The 19,877-nt window shown below is 40.4% G+C and overlaps 1 protein-coding gene across 1 annotated transcript in view; it reads right to left on the minus strand.

The window, feature by feature from the left end:
* Positions 1-6,627: 6,627 nt before the first annotated feature.
* The window catches only part of abcb7 (ATP-binding cassette, sub-family B (MDR/TAP), member 7), a 28,398-nt gene continuing 15,148 nt past the window's right edge, over positions 6,628-19,877 (minus strand). The window contains exons 9-16 of the mRNA XM_074648384.1: positions 17,806-17,980; positions 17,135-17,292; positions 14,727-14,890; positions 14,438-14,567; positions 13,831-14,002; positions 10,964-11,067; positions 10,191-10,298; positions 6,628-8,104 (exon numbers count right to left, since the gene is read on the minus strand). Coding sequence (XP_074504485.1) covers positions 7,886-8,104; positions 10,191-10,298; positions 10,964-11,067; positions 13,831-14,002; positions 14,438-14,567; positions 14,727-14,890; positions 17,135-17,292; positions 17,806-17,980 — 1,230 coding nt within the window. The 3' untranslated portion in view covers positions 6,628-7,885. The remainder of the gene's footprint in view (positions 8,105-10,190; positions 10,299-10,963; positions 11,068-13,830; positions 14,003-14,437; positions 14,568-14,726; positions 14,891-17,134; positions 17,293-17,805; positions 17,981-19,877) is intronic.

Here is a 19,877-nt window from a genome sequence, read left to right on the forward strand (position 1 = left end):
AACAGCTGTCCATCACAGCTGGAAGCTTTACAGGTCAAAATCAGCAGATGTGGAGTGAATATGTTGTATTGTCCATGTTGAGAATTTTGGTGTTGCTCCTATTTACTCTGTAAAACACAAGCTCCCATATGATATATCAATGACAGAGTAAATGAATAGATTGCCTGTATTTGTTTTGCTGTGTAGGAAGTCAATGTATACTTTTGGTTAAATATTTCATGATATTAGGTCCTGTATCAATAACCAAAGATTGAAAAAAAGGCTCATTGCAGTACAGACAACTGGGTCAGAGTATACTATTTGACCAAATACTCAACATTATCTGGTTAATTTAGGTACTCTGAATTATTTTGTTGGCATGAATAACCATTCGATTGAGTTTTAGTCAAATGTTTTAGATGCAGTAAGACTTCTGAGTACTCTGTCCGTAAAGATGTTTATTTAGTGTTTTACACTATAACAACAAAAGGTAAACAGTTTTCCAGGCCGAACAGCTGAAAAGCTAACCTGAATTGAATGTGAAAAATGGGCAGATTCTCCGTAACACAGTTTAAATGGATCTACAGGAGGTGACTCTGGCATTCAAGCTCATGTAAAATTAAAGGCTGTAAGGAGTTGAGGGCAGAATGTAAATGCTGAAATCTCCGGCTTTGACGCTCACCAGGTCTGACAGTCGGTGTGAAATCTCCAATAAGATTATGACAGTTGTAACCTGCGTGCATCCATCTTAGTATTACCATCACTGTGCCTAGCCAAACAGTCTAAGACGGGGCCATTTGGTCTGATTTGTCAGCTCTGTTTGAGATGTGGTGAGCTTGATTCAAAAAGCGGTCCTGAAATGCACATGCAGGTGCACACTGGTTCGTGTGAATCTGTCTAAAAGTCTTAAAGACCACTGAATGACGGGGCACGACCAGAACAAACACACGTATACTCCTCACCAGGGCCCTCAGGCATTTGATCCACTTTTATAGATTTCTCTTCAAACAAATTCAGAGGTTAAGTTCTGGGATTTTTGTGGCACCATCACCTGGCATACCTAGCTTTTAGAAAGATTTAGGCCTATGATAAATTTCCAAATGTACCAATTATCTTAGTAGGATGTAGGGGAGAGCGGGGTCAGTTGGGATAGTTAACCTTTTTGGCAAGTTAGAAAGCAGCTATGCCACTCATCCACATCCTCTTCACTTTTACCCTCAAAGTGGAGACCTTTCTACTATTCCTCACATTTTATTCACAGTTTTGAAATATACAGCGAGGAAGTAAACGTTCGGCTCTTTTTTTGTTTTATTCTACCACACTGTTTTAGCTATGCCACAAAAACATATTGTTGGAAAGCTTGTTTTCTGGCTTATCAGTTGATGCTAGTGTTTGCTGTCTGAAGTTTTGTTGGTAGCTATAGCAAAGGAGTCTAAAGTGTTTCTGCTCTCACTGGGACAGTTGGTACAGTGTTTTTTATAGTTCCTACATTGTTACAAATCAACAAAAAGCAGACAAAAACAAAACAAAGGCTTTTCTTAATTGAATAAGACCCGCTGTGAAGTCACTGAGTGAATGTCACTCAAGTTGCAGCCAGTCAAAAACCCTTTTTGCCAAATTACATACCTCAGTAATTTATGAAAATTTTCTTTTTCTCAAAGAAATGTGTGAACAAGTGACATTGTAAATGTCAGGTGTTCAAAATTTAGACTGCATTTTTTTAATTTTAAATGATATTTTTTTAGCCCAGAACAAGGTGTCCCAACTGACCCAGGGAGGCAGAGATTTGGGAAAATGTACTCTTTGTAACAAAATTGTGCCTTTCACATTTGCTCTGAGAAACTTGGTACATTTTTAGCAGACACCTGTATCTGTTCAGGGATCACATTATTTTCATTACTGTTCAAGTAGTCTGTGAGTACTGGAGGTTATTTGGTGTCGTAACTAAAGTGTCCCAACTGACCCCGCTCTTCCCTACATTTCTTCGATTCTCAAAAACAGTTCTAGACATGACCTTTCTTTTGGAGATTTTAAATCGAACCCTCGAAAAGACAATCTCTCCAAGAGCAGAAGTTATTTCTGTAATGCTTAGCATACAGACAGACAGTAGTGATGATGATGTCATCCAGGCACAGACCCCAGAGCGGCTCTGTAGACAGTGAATAATGGAGCAACTCCTGTGGGATTCTTTGACAGCAGCCACAGTCATTATTATCGGGACATTTTCTGATTCACGGCGAGCAGAGTAAAAATGTCCACAGATTCAGTCGCTAATTCAGTGTCACTTCACCTGTGACACCTAATGACATCACCAGATCTCCATCTTAGACAAGGAGATCATGACTTTGCCGTCCAAAATCAGTGGATGACTAAACTGTAGGGTTCATATTCTAAGGGTGGATTTTCCCTTTTAGTATCTCCTCTTAGATTCCTACATGTTTCAGTCTCTATCTCTTATAATCCTGCCTGTTGCACCTTACACAAAAAAACAAAATGTTTTGTAGAAAATAGAATAAATAAGCCAAGGAACAGAGTTTTCCAAATCAGCAGCAGAGTCGTACCGTTTCAAATGTTATTGTGTAGTTACCTTCAGAAAGAGAAAGCATTTAACCTTGCAAGATCAAAAGTTGAAAAGATTCAGCTGTTTTTGTTGCTCAAAAAAGGAATAAGACCTTTTTGCCTGCGAGTATAAAAGAAATTTAAATTCATAAGTTTTGTATCCGCAGCAAGCACACATATTACAAATGTGTGGCCCGGCTCATCCAGGCTCTGCTCAGAGGTTGCATCATCATCATCAGTAGCAGCAGAATACTGTATATGTGCAGAGATGGTAATATCACCATATCTGTGTTTATTGACTTTAAAAGGATCAGCCGAGTGTGTGCGAGTGCACGCATGTGTGAATATTCATTCTCATTTTGACCAGGAGCATTGATATAGTACACAGGGATTACGCACATAAATTTACACTCCCACACAAAACGGTGGAAATAACTACATCTTCTCTGAGGCATCGATGCATATTTATCAAGGCGTAGACGCCCTTGGCCACATACTAGTTCCATTGTAGTGGGTTGGGAGCGAGCTGACTGTCTGGTGCAGAGGGATGGCCCTGAGTCTCAGCCCACTCTGCCTGTTATCATGATTTAAAAAAAAAAAAAAAAGCGTGGCGGACTTCAGCAACAGGCCACAGATTTGACGTGTGTGATTGAACCCCTTTTATCACCTGTGCACTCTGAACAGCTTTCATGGGACCAGCTTTTTTTTTTAAGAAGATCTAGGCCCACATATTAAATCCATCACTGAATCACCATGCAGGATAACATGAAATAGCCATGCATGGACAGAAATAGTGCCTTTATAAAGGAGATATCATCCTATCTGCGCATCGGCAGCATGTTCTTTGAAAATCTCTCCTTCAGTAGAAGGTCGTGGTTTGCATTAGGCGCTGAATCTCCTGCTGCGGTCCATATTAAGGACGTTATTAAAGGCCTTTGTGTGGCTGTCTTTCTTTTGCGCCTGCAGAATGCTGCATGGTAAACAGGGAGATGGCTTCCTCATTACCTCCCGAGGACATGCAGGCAAACAGCTCACAACAGCACTAATCACATGCACCAAATACAGAACAATTAAGGGTCATTGAACAACAGATTTTGTGACTCAGTATTCTAAACATAAATAGCCAGAAAGCAAACACCCTCCCTGTGTACGTCCATCTCGGATTGCTCAGTAACTTCAATACTTTGAGTGTGACGTCCTTGACCGTACCCGACACACACACAAAGCTTTGCCTCAGCAAAGAAGAGGAGAAAGCGAAAATAATTCTGCTCGTGTAATATCCAAGGCTCTCTAACAGAACCTGAGCAGATCCTAATGAATTATGTCCACTGAATAATTAGCGAATAACCTGTTAGTGGGCAGCTGAACATTGTTGGGAGTCGCTAATGAATAGTCTCATAATCTCTTCCTAGGTTAGATTAGAAGGACGCCATTAACATCAACTCATCTGCCCGGACATCTGACGCATGAAAGGAGACCCATCCAACCAGTAATCATCCAGTTGCTTTCCTTTTAAGCAGGGCTCTATCAAAGTCTACTTTCATCTATAATGTGCGACTTCCTCCAGAGGTGGTGGAGGCCTCACTATGGCGAGCCACTCCACCAAATCGGTGCCATTTGCATGTTGTAACTTTACAAAATTAAACTTGATCTTTTTTTCAGCACTGTATCTAATAACATAATGTTTAACTATTCACTGTGTACTGGTCAATATCAGGCCATTTATTTTTATATATAAGGTTTCTAAATTGTTTGTATGAGTAACAGGACAGAGTTTTTAGCACAGCATTAGCAAATACATGAAATGTAGCCACATGACATCAATGTTAATAGCATAAGAACATTTAGCATCTTCAAGTGGTTTACCAAAACTATCTTTGAAAAAAACAACATAATAACATCTAAGATATAATTTAGGTACCAGGACTGTACATTGAGATTGATATTCTCAGTCGCACTTACAATAAGTAGCCTATATTTTTTATTTTATGGTTTATTTTTGCAGGGATAGCACACAATTCAAACTAATTGCACGTAATTTGCATGTGTTTGTCTCAGGGCAGGTGGACAAAAAACAACCACATGACAATAAATACACTTCATAAAACAACACAATGCACAAAAGTCCATCAGTGTGAGATAATAAACAGATTCAACATAATAAATATGATAAAAAAAACTACAGAAAATAGAGTGAGAGAACTTAACTTTAGGTCTTCCCATGACCTCCAGGAGACTCAAGTGATGCTACCCACTGGTTATCATGTGACTTGTGTAATGTCCCCAATGTGTTAGGGTAGCTGAGTGAAATTTTTAACTAGCATATCATGATTTTAAAGTCTAAATTGGAAATAAAGTCACGCAAAAATACCAAAACAAATACGATGTTTGAAGGATTCTAATCATATTTCAAGTGTTCGAGTGTTGACCGTCTTAAAATCCTATTTTTTCAGTGATGTAGGTAGTGTTTTATTAAGGTTTTACATGATGTACTGTATCTTCAAATTGCATTTAGGACAAAGTGCAGGACACTTTGCTTGATAGTATAATGTATTACACAGATAGGCCTACTTTTCATGCATATTAATGCATTTAATGTCCTGGGGACGGAAAAAGCACAGATTCGGCAGAATGGCGGCGCAGCAGGGCATGGTCTGTCAGGTTATGTGAATGTTTTTTGTTATTGTCGGTTTCAATTATAATCTTGCCGAAAGGCCTCACAGAAAGTGTCGTCTAACGTATCTGGTCCCAGAGGAGGATCTGCAGCGAGCTTCAGGGGTCTTTGAGGGAGATCCACTGTCATTCAGTCCACTAGATATCAACACAAGTAGAGTGTTGGATCACTATTGTGATCATATAGATTTAACGCTTGTATTCAAGGTAAGAGATCAATAATCTGTTAAATACAAAATCTAAAACTATTTCTTTGACTGCTCTCATGGGTTACACACTCAGTTTATACACAATTTTGCTTTGATTATGAATCAAGGGATAGAAATTTTGATACCAACGTTTATACGTTTATAAGGTCCGCATTTGAAAGCATAATCATTTCTAAACATAAAATAAACTGACACAATTGTGAATAAAAAAAAAAAATCTATCATGGTATATGTCCTTGTATATTGCTGTATGAATATACATTGTATCACGATATATTAAACATTTCTATAGATGCAATTGAGACATTTTATAGATAAAATAACCAGACAGAATGTCAAAGTGGTGAATCCATTGAAATGAATACAAGAAAATGAAGATATCTGAATTTATGCAAAAAAAGAAGATCCAATATTGCCATCATTTCCCACAATGGTGTCATACAGTATTTCCCAACCTTTGTCTTGTCAAAGTTAACATATACTTCTGTGAGGAGTAAGCATTGCATGGTTTTTACTTTCTTAGATAGTAGATAGTTCAATTTGAATTGTTTTAGAGGCCTGAAGATGTACAATGACCTGGTATTTACAGGAGTAATTGGACATTTAGTGAAATACACTTATTTGCTTTCTGGTCGGATGAGACTATTGATTCCACTGTGACGTCTACAGTAGGATAAATATATAGCAAAAGCATAATCCAAATAGTCCATTATATTCAAGTCACTTTTATACTTCAGTTTTCGTACAGATTAAACTAACAATATAATACGTGTTGATTACTGAGCTTTAGAGGTGGTAGATGTGTTACCTTTGGACAGAGCCAGGCGAGCTGTTTCCCCATTTCCAGTCTTTATGCTAAGCTAAGCTAAGCAGCTGCTGCATGTAGCTTCATATTTACCAGACAGATATCAGAGTGGTATCAATCATCTCCTTCAACTCTCTGCCAGAAAGCAAATAAGTGCATTTCTCAGAATGTCGAACTATTCGTTTACATACAAGGACAATTGTTCTGCTTATTAATAATCTTGCGACCCCTCAGAGTTATCTAATGACCACTTAGAGGGGTCTCAACCCTTAGTTTTGGAACTAATACAACCACAAACACTAAAGAGATAGTTTCCTTGGTTCAAATGGTTTAATAAATGTATAACTTGTGCTATATATCATCGAATCACTCAACCCTAATGAGAACAACAGCATGGAGACCTTGTTATTTAGACAAAAGCCAACATTTATTATAATATCTGCAGTGTACACAGTCAATATAGTCTTGAATACTTTGAAACAGGCTTCACAATTGTGTACAGGACTAATCATTTTATTTATAGATACAATAACATAATAAAAGGTTCCTAACAAAATGTGCATATCACAGCCAAAACAGCCCTCAGAAAATGAGGACATATGTGTACTGTCAGTATTTAAATATTAACATTTACATATAACCTTCAGGAAGAAGTCTCTGGTCATACAATCCAAAAAGCTGTCTTAGCACTGTTAAAACTCTCTGAATAACTTTTCATTACAAGAGGCCCGTCAACCAATACGAATGTTCCCAGAGGAGACTTTCAAGTCGTTGCCTCTTCATGTGGCTCCCATTGTGGTGAAATCCATTCATGATTTATAAGGGTTGCTTCTCGTCATTCTCAGAGTGTTATATTTACACGAATGTGACTGTGACATACTGCTAATTCACTGGGGAGCTATTTTGCATGTTCATGAGTCCAAACATCCATATTATGCCGAGTCGAATCAAGACGACTTGATTATCTGCCAAATTTTTATATTTTTAGAACGCGCATTAAAAAAAATGTCACGGGCAATGTGCATTATGACTGAATGCCTAAATGAAATAGTGTTATTCAAACCTACACATACTGCAAAACAATCCTTGTAATTCAGTACATCTAATCGCAGAATAAATTGTAATAAGTGCACATCTTTAATGTAAAAAAAAAAAAGCAAACTATAGGTTGAGTAATAATTTTGAAAATTAAATCAACACAAATTTTGTGTCAACATCAAGGCATATGCAAGTCATTACGTGTACTCTCATCTGTTTCCAGTGCAATGGAAGATGTCAATAAACCTGATGTCAAAAATGAGGAGGAGGGGGGGGCAGCCATGTTGACTAACAGATGTCTTACACACACGTATGTGATATACAAGGTCTCTTATGCTTGGCTTCAGCTGAGACAACTGGCATAGAAGCTCTATCTCTGGACAACAGCCAGCGCTAAACACACTTGCTCCCTGTTCTGCTCCTCCTCCTTCACTTTGGCGAGCTGTGGCCTTTATTCATACGAGGAGGAGGAGGAGGGATAGTCACATGGGTGGAGGCTTGGCTTGAGTGGAGAGTGGGGATGTACCCCTACCTCCGCTCCCTCCCAAATACTGCACGGACCAGGGATTCCAGTGTAGGCTGTCTGTGAGGGGATGTAGAGACGTGGAGGAGGCCACTTCTCTCAACAGGAGCAGTTCCCACAGCCTTTAACACTGTTGACGATCTCCTCCTGCAACTTTTTCCTCTCCTCCTCCTTCTGGGACAGGCGCTCGGCCGGCGGCTTGGTCGAGCTCTTGTTGATGTTGAGGGCTTTACTGTTCTGGGTGTTCCACAGGTCTGCGTACAAGCTGCCGGGGGTGTTGAGGAGGGATTGGTGGTCGCCTCGCTCTGCCACTTTACCCTGGCAGAGAAAAAAACATATGAGACCTAAACTTGCCAATGCAAGTTGTGCAGCACACATGAAGTCATACTTGCAAACCTTGATTTTACCGGGAGAGTCACATTTTTCATTGTCCTCTCCCGGTTGCCTCCAGGGGTCACAATTCTCCCAAATTTCTCCTGATTTTATGACGAATTTTCATAAATTTTTTTAAACTTTTCGTTATCACAACCTGTTTTTTGGGCACACAGTAGTGTGTATAAGCCCTACTGTTTCCACCCAGACGACAATACAGCTACACCTAATGTCATTTCCTGGCAGAAGAGAGATGCTCGCGACAATTCGGCGCTTGCCGCTGGGTTCAGCCTTCAGCGCACATCACAGCGTGCGGCGCCCAAAATTTGGGCTTTGCCCGAAACAGCAAAAAAGCCGCCATGGCGCAGCGCAAGCCACTGGAAATAATGGGTTTCAGAGCAGAGTGGTGCCGTTGTCGTGTTGTGTCAAGTGCCTTCAGTGAGTGAGTGAGAAATGGAGAGTACATAGAGAAAGAAACAGGAGCAAGAAAAATGAAGGAATGAAAACTGATGAATATTAGTTTATGCCAGAGATTCACACAAGTTTATGTAAGAGGGGTGAATTATTTAACCTAATAATGCAGTTGCAGTGTACTTATTCTTTACAAGTCACCAGAATGCAGGAAACAAAGTCTCTGAAACGTAATTTTTCCTCCCCCAGACCCCCCAATTTGATTTCTAAATCCTCCCTATTTTTGAGGTCTCAGGTTGGTAAGTATGCATGCAGTTAAAATGAAGAGGCCATGAACACAGAGTCCTATAGATAGTTAGCATCTCGTCATGACCACACAACACTGACCACACTCTCTGCGGAGAGTCAGCTCCCCCCTAGAATCCCTGCCGCCTCCCCAACAACTGTTGCAATTCCTCTAGCAAAAAAAAAGAAAATCGAACTCGCAGACACACGCAGCATCCACACGCAACAAACACACACATCCCTCCCACACAGTCAAACACAAACGAAGGCACCCCCTTCCCCCACCTCCCATGAGCATGCAGGGGTGTTGGCATCATCTTTAGTGCACCCAAGATGAGCACGTGACTGCTTCCGCTCGTTATTTTAATGAGCACCCCAGGCAGTCCTCTGCTGGTGACACCACCAGCAAACGGCATGGCGACATCAGACGCAAACATGCCTCCTCGCCACTACCCTCTGATCCCTGCCATCTGACTCTGGAAACATGGAACGACACATGCTCACTCGCCGCAGTTCAAAGAAACCTCTCCTCATTTTATCCTATCCGACTGTAGCACTGGTGGAAAAATGTCACTTCATCTGTGTTACATTTCATGTTAACTCTTACTTTCCAGATAATAACTGACTTCACACGGTGTCTTTTGGTGCTTTACGGTGTGTCAACTCGTTACGTAGTGCAGCATTTTGGATATTTCTCTGATGCACAATACAGTGACAAAGGACCAAAAAGATTCAGTCTCCATATTTTTAAGATATACTCTGTGTCTCCACGGCACCTTTAACCTGACTTAAACATCTGACCTAAAACTGAAACCATTTGAATGGCGATCTCCTTTAAAAGACATGTTTAGTCCCGGAGGAGGCCTCATCAGTGTCTGGGAAGCTGGCCCATACATTATTAGTCACCGAGACAAACAAGACACGCCATCTGACCAAAACAGCCAGTCGAGTCTGACTGCTTTAATGAGCCCTTATGGAGAAAATAATACATTCACTTTTACCAACAGTGTCCTGTTGTTGTTGAAGTTAATGAGAAAAGCCAAACAAAGCATGTTTTCATCACGTACATTGTAGAAAGGTAACTCAAAATAAATGAGAGGCTGCTCGCTAAACTCTTGTTTCTGGCAGATCCAGTGCGCTGCAGGTCACGCAGAGTGCAGGTCATCATCCTTCCCTTCAAATGCTAATTGGACTGGCAATTAACGCAGCGCATGTTTTTACTCGGAAACTCTGAACCATCGTATTATTTGCTTTTTCATGAACCTGACATTACAACTGGAAATGTTAATCAGCGAAGGTATGAGATCAAGTAAGAAATAAGTGGATGAGTTCTTACCTCGCTGAGCACTATAATCTCGTCTGCGTCTACGATTGTGGAGAGCCTGTGGGCGATGAACACTGATGTCCTGTCCTTCACCATCTCCTTCATTGAAGTCAGAATGTTCTGGAGGCACACAAAGACAAAAACTTAATCACACTATTCAGATTTACAAGAGTATCCCCTACGCCAAAAGAATAAATAGGTTTTTGCAATAATGGAAAAAGTTGCATGAATGAAAAGATATATATGAAATGTACTCCCAAACTTTGATTTGAAAGAGAAGCTAAGTCAACAGAATGTTGCTCAGCGACATCCACCTGAATATGCTTTTCTTTCTTTGTTTACATATGATAATTTTAAAACACCATCGTGATGAGAAGCAGCAGAAATATCTCAATTAACAGCCACATCTACTGCCCCACTCTTTTTCCTGAAGTTCAGAGAGGGCGTGCTGAACTTTCTCATTAAATGTAACATTTACAAAGACTGTGGGGTTTAAGCTGAGCTGGAGATTAAGTAGGAGAAAACAGTGGCAGGTGGCAGGGGAGAACATGGGGGTGGTGTGTGTGTGTGTGTGTGTGTGTGTGTGTGTAGGGTATGTCACAGCAGGCATGTGACGCGGGAGTGAGCTGAATTATTGTGCACCTACAGCAGGTGACTGAGTGGGTGTTTGTTCTGCTAAATGTTGTATATGCAGGCACGGCGAGGTGTCGACTTGTACGTGCAGCAGACAACGGGCATTTGTGGCTGTGTTAGGTATGCGCGCCCGTGTCTGTCAGCGTGCCCACCTCTTCTGTGATGGAGTCGAGGGAGGATGTTGCTTCGTCATACAGGAGGATGGGCGGATTCTTCAGTATTGCACGGGCGATGGCGACACGTTGCTTCTCCCCTCCTGAAACAAAACAACAGATGTCATAAATAAAAGCAAACCGGGCTAAAGCCAAAAGGTTTGAAATATGTGAGGATACAGCAGGTCTCTCTGTGGCCCTTCTCATCAGATAATTACCTCAAACGGAGGGCTGCTAAAGCAGACTTTCATTTAATTGTGAGGAAAAATCAGCGGGACACAAAGATTTCTCCCACTGTGTCTGACTCGGCCTTTATTACATATGAGCCGAGTGTGGCCTCTTGAAAGCAAGCGGCGTTCGGCAGATATAAATATTTCTGGCAGTGGAGAACAGCAGCGAAGGAAGTTAGGAGCCTCGCAGCCCAGACTGCCCCCTCCTCCCCCAACAAACTCATTGGCAGCTGTCACGTACAGTGAAATTAATGAGAAGTTAGTCATGTCTTTATTTTGTCCGTTCTCTCACTCACTCAGTCACTCCACATAAAGAAATCTGTGCTGCCAGTAATTGCATCTTGAATGTTGAGTGAAAGTGCTCACACACTGCGTGTATTAAACACTGTGTGTTAACGTGGGCTAAATGAGTTGCAGAGTGATGCTAGCAGCCAAATACTACACAGTCGTGTGCTATCGCTGCAGATCAAATAAGGCAACGTGCCATTAAACAAGTTCACCCACTACACTACACAAAAGAGGACAACAAAACAACAATGGTGCAGCTGCAAATGAAGTCTCTTAATGAATCTCATAAAATAAGGTCAGATTTAATTATTAAAAGAAGTTTAATTATCACCTTCTTTTACAAGACAACAGCTCATAATAAAGTCTTAAAAGTAATTTTGAACTGCAACAGTTAGGCAAACATTTTAATATAAATTTAGAGCTGTGCAAACTTAAATATTCCTCACAGCATTTTGGAGTCTCTCAGTCATATTTATTTCTCAAAGCATACTACATGGCAACAGCCTTCCTAATATACCTTATATTCTTGGCAGCAGATGGAGGATAGAGTGCTACAGGAATGAGTCCTAAAACCTGGAAATTAGTTTGTGTTTTAGCACTTCCAGTTCCCTCATCTCAATGCGTGTTTTGAATGGGTTTTTAGTTAGATGCCTGAAATAAGCTCTGTGGTTAACACAAGCTTTAACGTTTTGTTCTACGATAAAAAAATACGTCAGTAAATATCCCACTGATGAATTTTGAAGCTTTTTACGTCTTTTAAAAAGTCGGTTGCTAACAAGTGGCTAAATGAGACTACTAAACGTCATCACGCCGACTCGTCCGCCTTCACAGCCTCATTGTGTTCATTCACGCTCATGCGACCGTGGTGTGGTTTGTTTATAGCCTGACGTTAGCTTTTTACTTCTGTCAATTGCATTCACACCTCAAAAAATATAAAAGTGGTGTTTCATTCGTGAAGATTATCTTAAATAAAACGTGTAACTATCATAAACGTTTGTTTGCCACAGAGCTTATTTTCTGCAATAATCCAAAACCCAATGGAAAAATCCCATTGGCTTTTTGTTGAGGGAACCGGGCGATGCTAAATTCCTGGTTGGCCTACAAAAATACATCATCCCTGCACCACTATATAAGAATGGTGTATGGAAGATTTAGGCTCCTGTACTTTGCTTCATTTCCTCTAGTAACTGTATAGAAATTACCATGTTTACAAAATGTACCTTCAAATGTTGAACTGTACAAAACTTACACAATCACACATAAAACATTTAAACTCAATACTTGAAGATCAATAATGACACAATATTTTGGACTATTTCAGCTTTCATAAAATATATGGTGGGTGATCATATAATATATAATGTAGGTTTAACGGTTATATAATGTCCGATTTGAATTCTCTAAAGCACCAGAAAAACTAAACATTCAAGCCATACACTGATAATACTATACCAAAAATCATACCTCATATCACAATGTCAATATTATATTAGAGCTAAAATTATTGGTTGATTAATCTGCAACAATTTTATTAAAAAAGAAACAAACAAACTGCAGAACATTGTCTGGTCCCGCCTTCTCAAATGTGCAGCATTTTCTGCTTTTCTCTCTTTTGTACATCATTGAAAATGAATCATGTTTTGTTTTATAGACTCAACAATTCATGGCGCCTGGGTTAGCTCAGTTGGTAGAGCGGGCGTTCATGTATCAAGGCTTGGTCCCGACCGCGGCGGCCCGGGTTCGAATCCGGCCTGTGGCCCTTTCCGCATCCACTCTCTCTCTCTCCCCCCTTTCCAAGACTCTATCCACTGTCCTCTCAATAAAAATGGAAAATGCCCCCAAAAAAATGAATTTAAAAAAAACAAAAAAACAATTCATATTAAAAAGAGAATCGACAGATTAATCCACTCCAGGAGTTTCTTCCCTCAGGCCACCCGGCTCCTGAACCAGTTGCTTTCACCTAATTATAATTCATTCACCTGCCTGCCATACATTGCATAACGTTATACAGTATTCACCGGCTATATTGTTTCATTTCTCTGAAACATACTGTTATATTGTTTTAATGCCCCTTTGTAAAATATTTTACTTATTTTATTCTACTCTATTTTTTTCTATTTGTTGGTTGCCCTGTAGCGAGGCACAAATGAATTTCACTACACGTTGTACTGTGTATGATTGTGTAGGTGACAAGTAAACGTGATGATGATGTGATTTGAATCATTTCTGGGTTTTATATGTTGTAACTTAGTATACCATCCAGGGAAATATACAAAACACACAGCTCTTTTACTTGTTTCTGCAGAGGAGAGACCATATTTAAACAGAAGTCATAATGGTGCAGCAAACCTGACAGCTTGAGGCCCCGCTCCCCAACCTGGGTGTCATAGCCATGGGGCATCCTGAGGATAGCATCATGGATGCCTGCTAGACGTGCCACTTGGTACACCTCCTCTGGTGTGGCGTTGATGTTCCCGTACTGCATGTTGTAGAAGATGGTGTTGTGGAACAGAACGGCATCCTGACGACGACAACAACAACAACACAGTTAAGAGGAAAAAAATGAGGCTTCAGAGAATATTTTTATTGCAGCAGAGACAGAAAGAGAGGACTGCAGATACAAAGACGAGGGTAGGAGGGAGAAAGAGAATGAACGCAAATGACAAAAATACTGTTCATGTACCATCTGTTCAGATCAGCCTCTGAGCTCACTGCAGTGAAAACCTGACTGAATTCAGCTCATTTCTAATGCTGTTGTTAACTACTAATGTTACTTTGTTCTATGCTGCCCCCTTGTTGTATATAATCATCAGTAATAACTCAAATATATTACATTTACTATTGAAAATGTCAAAACACACATTTTGTTTTATTCCAAATAGTGAAAAACAATCTACGTGGTGTCGATAAAAATGACTTTTTATTGTTTATTTTATTGTGTGGGTGCGTGTCATACCTGAGGTACGACCCCCAAAGACTTCCTCAGGCTGTCAAGGCTGATGTCTCGGATATTCTGCCCCGCTATGTAGACGTTCCCCCGCTGGGGCTCAAAGAAGCGGAACAACAGCCGCACAATGGTGCTCTTCCTGAAACCAGACGTGGAACCAATCGTCAGCATCATTCCATCTGTGAGCTGCACCCCCCACAGTCTACTGATGATATCTGATGATAACACTGTCTGCACATACAAATGAGATCACACACACCTGGCTAAAGGTTTGACACTTCTATGAAAGGTGACCTACCCTGACCCGCTGCCACCAACTATAGCCACCTTCTTCCCAGCAGGCACTTCAAAGGACACTCCGTTTAAGATTTTCTGGCCCTCCAGGTATTCGAAATAGACGTCCTCGAAGCGGATTGTGGCCTCCTGCGGTGTGATGGCTAATACCGGGGCGAGATCCTTCTCCTAGAGAAAAACCATCAGAGGGTTGAGACAGACGAAACGGAGACAGAACAGCCACTAGCACACGGCATGATGCAACGTTACTCCAACACCTTGTAAAGGAGCTCAGAGCCAACATGTGCTGCATAAAGCAGAGACATTCACAGCAAATTCCAGAGGTCGTTTCAACTGAATCTTCAGACGCTGCCCTTCACGGTAACTGGAGGATCAATAGGCGTGAAAAACTTTCGGTACATACTGAGCTGAGCCATAGAGCTGAGATGCAGCCAAGGTCAGCAGTGAATAAAGCACCGTCCTTGCCCTGAGAGTAAAAGCCTGCTCTGCTCCGTTTCTATACTCTCTAATAACAACATAATCACCCACAATCCACCTCAGCCAGTTAGCACAAATAACGCACAGTCCATTAGTATAAACAAATGATAATTTCACACACCCCCAACATGGAAAAAAGCCAAAATCATTTATTTTTTTATTTAGTGGAGCAGTTTCAAGTAAGGGGGTGTTTTAAATTATTTTACATCTACATAATAGGCCAGTGTGTTCCACAAAAAAGAGAAAGCATTCAGACAGTAATGGCCTGCTGGGCAGTGCCATTCCACAGGGAATCACAATGGAGAGGAGTATTACTGATGAGTGAAAAATAACTGGACAGATTCATTTCTCCCACTATAATTACAGGCCTGAGACGGGAATGGTATTCATATTGTTAGGCAGCAAGCGCACATTTGCACTTAAATGTGCTCTTCTGACGCAAGATGGGCTGTCATGTTGTGTTAAAAAAAAAAAAGATAAATGCAATGAAATGTCTGAATTGTCTCACAAAAACAACTGATAGCTATGAAATTGAAGGGGACCAACATGTCTAAAATCGTAACAGTTTTAGCCATGTTTACAGTTAAAGAAAGGATGTACTTTTGAATATGACTTTGTATTTTAGTGTGTTTTTAAGGCGAGTTCACAAATTGACAATTCAACACTGATAACACTATGTAGTGTCATAACCCCATATAAAGGGCAGCACGTGTTTCTTGGCACTTGAACTGATATTTTAGCAACTATTTTAATAATCATTTGTCATTTCTGTATGAAAAAAATGCCAAAAATGTGTTGGTTTCAGCTTCTCAAATGTAAGGATTTGATGTTTTTATTTGTCATATATCATAGTATAGTGAATATCTTTGGGTTTTGGACAGTCGTCCGTATAAAACAAGCAATTTGAATGCGTCACCTTGGGCTCTTGGAAATTATGATTAGCATTGTTTTCACTATTTTCTATATTTCATAGACAAAACGATTAATTGATTAATCAGGAAAATAATTGGTAGATTGATCAAAACTGAATTTAATCGTCAGTTGTCGACCTAGTGGGCAGTGGAAATAGGGACGTTGAAGAGCACAGCTCTTTAGGGCAAGACTCCGTGCACAAATGGGTGGCTTTAGTTTTCAAAAATATGAATGAAATGGAGGCAAAAATGAACCACAGGAGGTTCAAATAGGTGTGCATCATTAGGTCTTCTAAACAGTGGGGGAATAAGCACTATCAATGATTGAGCAGAAGATCTGCACAAACAGAACAAAAACAAAACTCATCACATCATCATTTTAAGTCAGTGATCATTTTGTTCAGATCATATCCCTCTGGAACGCAAAACAAAACTACTCAAATAAAACGGTTTCAAAAACATCCCTGAACTTCACAATTGAGACAAAGAAAAACTGTTAATGTTGGTAAACAGGGCCAAAAGCAGCTTTTTTTACACACTACAAAATCAGTCAGAATTTTGTGTGCACCAATTAAAAAGGCTACTGATCACAACTAGTTAATGCTCTGAATAAATTACCAATAAATAGGTCTGCTGCAATTTGCATTAACATCCCGACCAGCGAGTAATGTCATGCTTTAAAAGTGGCAATAGACGAGGAAGCATCTGAGTCACATCAAGCATGTAATTACTATGTTTGACTACAACCTATCATTTTTTACAGCACATGTGGATAGGTTAGGTATGTCATGCGGCCAAGAATAACTCAGTCCTGCGTTAACATCTTTTTACCACTTTTCTTTTTAACACGTTATGTGCTGCTGTTGGAGAAAAAGTCTCGGCTTAATCGAGTTTTTCAGATTTCATATTGAACTCTGTATTCGCTACTGCTCTCTCTTGTTATAGGAAGAAATAATTTTAAAAACACACATTTTGCAATTTACGACTGCAATGCGGAGAAGTGCATGTCTGGCCGACAGGTTACCTTGATCTTGGTGTCGATGCTGAGCAGGGTGAAAAGAGTGTTCATGTCTATTAGGGCCTGCCGGGTCTCTCTGTACACTGTGCCCAGGAAGTTGAGGGGGAGGGAGAGCTGGAAGAGCAGGCCGTTCACCATCACCAGGTCTCCCACGGTCATCGTACCTACACCACAGCAACAGAAGGACTTACAGACATGCAAATAATCCAGCTCTATTGTATCATGTATGTGTCTTTGGGTACAAGATCTGAAAAAATAACACTCGAGCCATTTCTTCTTTCAAGTTGTGAAAGCAGACAAAGCATGTTACAGTCTGAATCTATCTCCACCCGCTGTGATTTCATTTTCTGCATCAAGGCTGTTTTATTTCCTATTCATGCCACTTTTCCATGCTTGCTGTGCTTTGTTCTCATTTAGTTTCTATTATCCAGTTCAGCCTGAGTTTTACTTGTAATTTTTCTGTCCATCTGATTTTGTTTTGAGGTGTTTTTTTTAAGGTTTTTTTATTTCCAAAAGCACATTTCTTTCTATTGTGCTGAGGACACAGATCATGGGCATAAAGAGATAAAATCAGATCAGGTGATTTATTTTGCACCTTTATCAATTTTTTTCATGGTTTATAGATCTTGAGAGATTGATTTTCCAAAAATTGGACACACACACACACACACACTCACCTGCCGCAATGCCCTTGCTGGCCAGCACCATGATGGTAGCGAGGCCGACACTGAAGATGGCACTCTGGCCAAAGTTGAGCACGGCGAGCGTGGACGTGGTTTTTAAAGAGGATGACTCATAGATCTTCAGGTAGCTGTCGTACTTTTCAGCTTCGTACTTCTCATTGTTGAAGTACTGCAGCCGAGATGAGAAACATGCAGAGTGTGAGGAGAGGAGGGAGCACAGGGCACGGAGACAGCAAAAAGGATTCACAAAAGGAAAAGTTGAGAGAGAGAGAGAAAGAGAGCGAGAGAGACACGAAATATGGTTAAGGTTAAAGTTTAAGGAAGCATGGAGAGCAGTGTCGGGCAGATAGACACTTTAGAGCAGCTTGCCTCAAGGCTGCATTTGTTCTCGGTGACCGCTCTGGGCGTAGTCTGGGTCTCAGTTGGCCTCTAAAGCACTTTTTCATGTCTCTGTATCATCATCTCCACCCCACTGATCTTAAAGGATGTGGAGGGCGGTAGAACAAAATCCAAAGCCTGCTCAGCGTAGCAGCTTTGGCAGAGGATAGGGATTATGGCAAAATAACAGTTTATAAAATATTAGGCAATTATAATTGTGAGGAAAGCCTAAACATCACTCGCAATTTAAACAAGAATCGCTGCAGAGTATTCATCATTGGCACTTACACAGACACCTACCACCACAGCACAGATAGCTCTTTAAGTGTTACACCACACAAGCAGCACTAATTTTGATTAAGACATACAGCTATCATTTAGAGGAAAAAAAAACCTCATGAATCAGCCACTAGCACATCTCTTAAATTCAGCACATAAAACTACGCCATGATCATAACAGCGACCCTCCTCAACTCTGCTGCCAATTACCTAATATTGCTGTTTGTTTAGTTTGCACTATTGTTCCTCTGCTCTGGTTAAGTGGCCGATTTGCTTCTCTCGCTAACGGCAGTGGTGCTGTGCTGCTGCCGACTTGCCACTGATTTGCATATAGGGAAATTCAGGAAATCAGAGAGAGAGAGGGAAGAAAGTAGCACATGGAGGACAAACAGAAGCAGTGCAAGGCACCGCGTTCAGGTTCCCATCCAGCCCTTTGTGAAAGTGGAACGGATTTCTGAGTGGGCGGAGATCTAATTACATATGCACACTCACAGCTCAGAGTGATGCTAAATCCGGCCGCATTGGCATAGATGACACAAAATAACACAGAACAAAACGTTAAGAAAAACAGGACGCAAAATAATACAGCAAAGAAAATAACATGGGTACAAAAATATATATATAGAACAGCCTAACAAAGCACCCGAAACTGGGTGGTGATTATGTTTGTATGTGTCCTATGCACAATGAGGGTACCTAGAAAGAGGCTTAAAACAGCAAAAGATGACAGGATAACCATGCCACTGAGAAAAGTATAAAGCAATGTTTACATCCGCATCACATCACATCAGTCAGGTGCCTGAGAGCACACTCACCCATAAACTACCCTGGCTCTCAGCAGTCATTTCTATTCAAAATACAGCCTCCTGTGGCACACACTTCCAGTCCAAAACTATAACCGAGACACTATTTGGGTCATTGACTAAACCAGGAAAATAGTCCTGAATGTCCAGTCATAAATGTCTCATTGTTTGTAGTAACTAGGCCTGTCGGGATAATAGGGCTGCAACTAACGATTATTTTCATTGTCGATTCATCTGACGATTATTTTCTCCATTAATCGATTAGTTGCTTGGTTTATAAAATGTCAGAAAATGCCTGAAAAATGGCAATCAGTGTTTCCAAAAGCCCAAGATGATGTGCTCAAATGTCTTGTTTTGTCCACAGCTCAAAGATATTAAGTTTACTGTCAAAGAGGAGTAAAGAAACCAGAAAGTATTCACATTTAAGAAGCTGGAACCAGAGACTTTTTTTTAAAATGTATATTTAAAAATGACTCAAACCGATTAATCGATTATCAAAATAGTTGCCGATTAATTTCATATATGACAACTAATTGATTAATCGTTGCAGCTCTACACGACAATAAACATTATCGAATTGTTGTACGTTACGTGGACATGACCTTG

This window comes from Sebastes fasciatus, chromosome 10 (genome assembly GCF_043250625.1).
Source record: "Sebastes fasciatus isolate fSebFas1 chromosome 10, fSebFas1.pri, whole genome shotgun sequence".
Classification (NCBI taxonomy): domain Eukaryota; kingdom Metazoa; phylum Chordata; class Actinopteri; order Perciformes; family Sebastidae; genus Sebastes; species Sebastes fasciatus.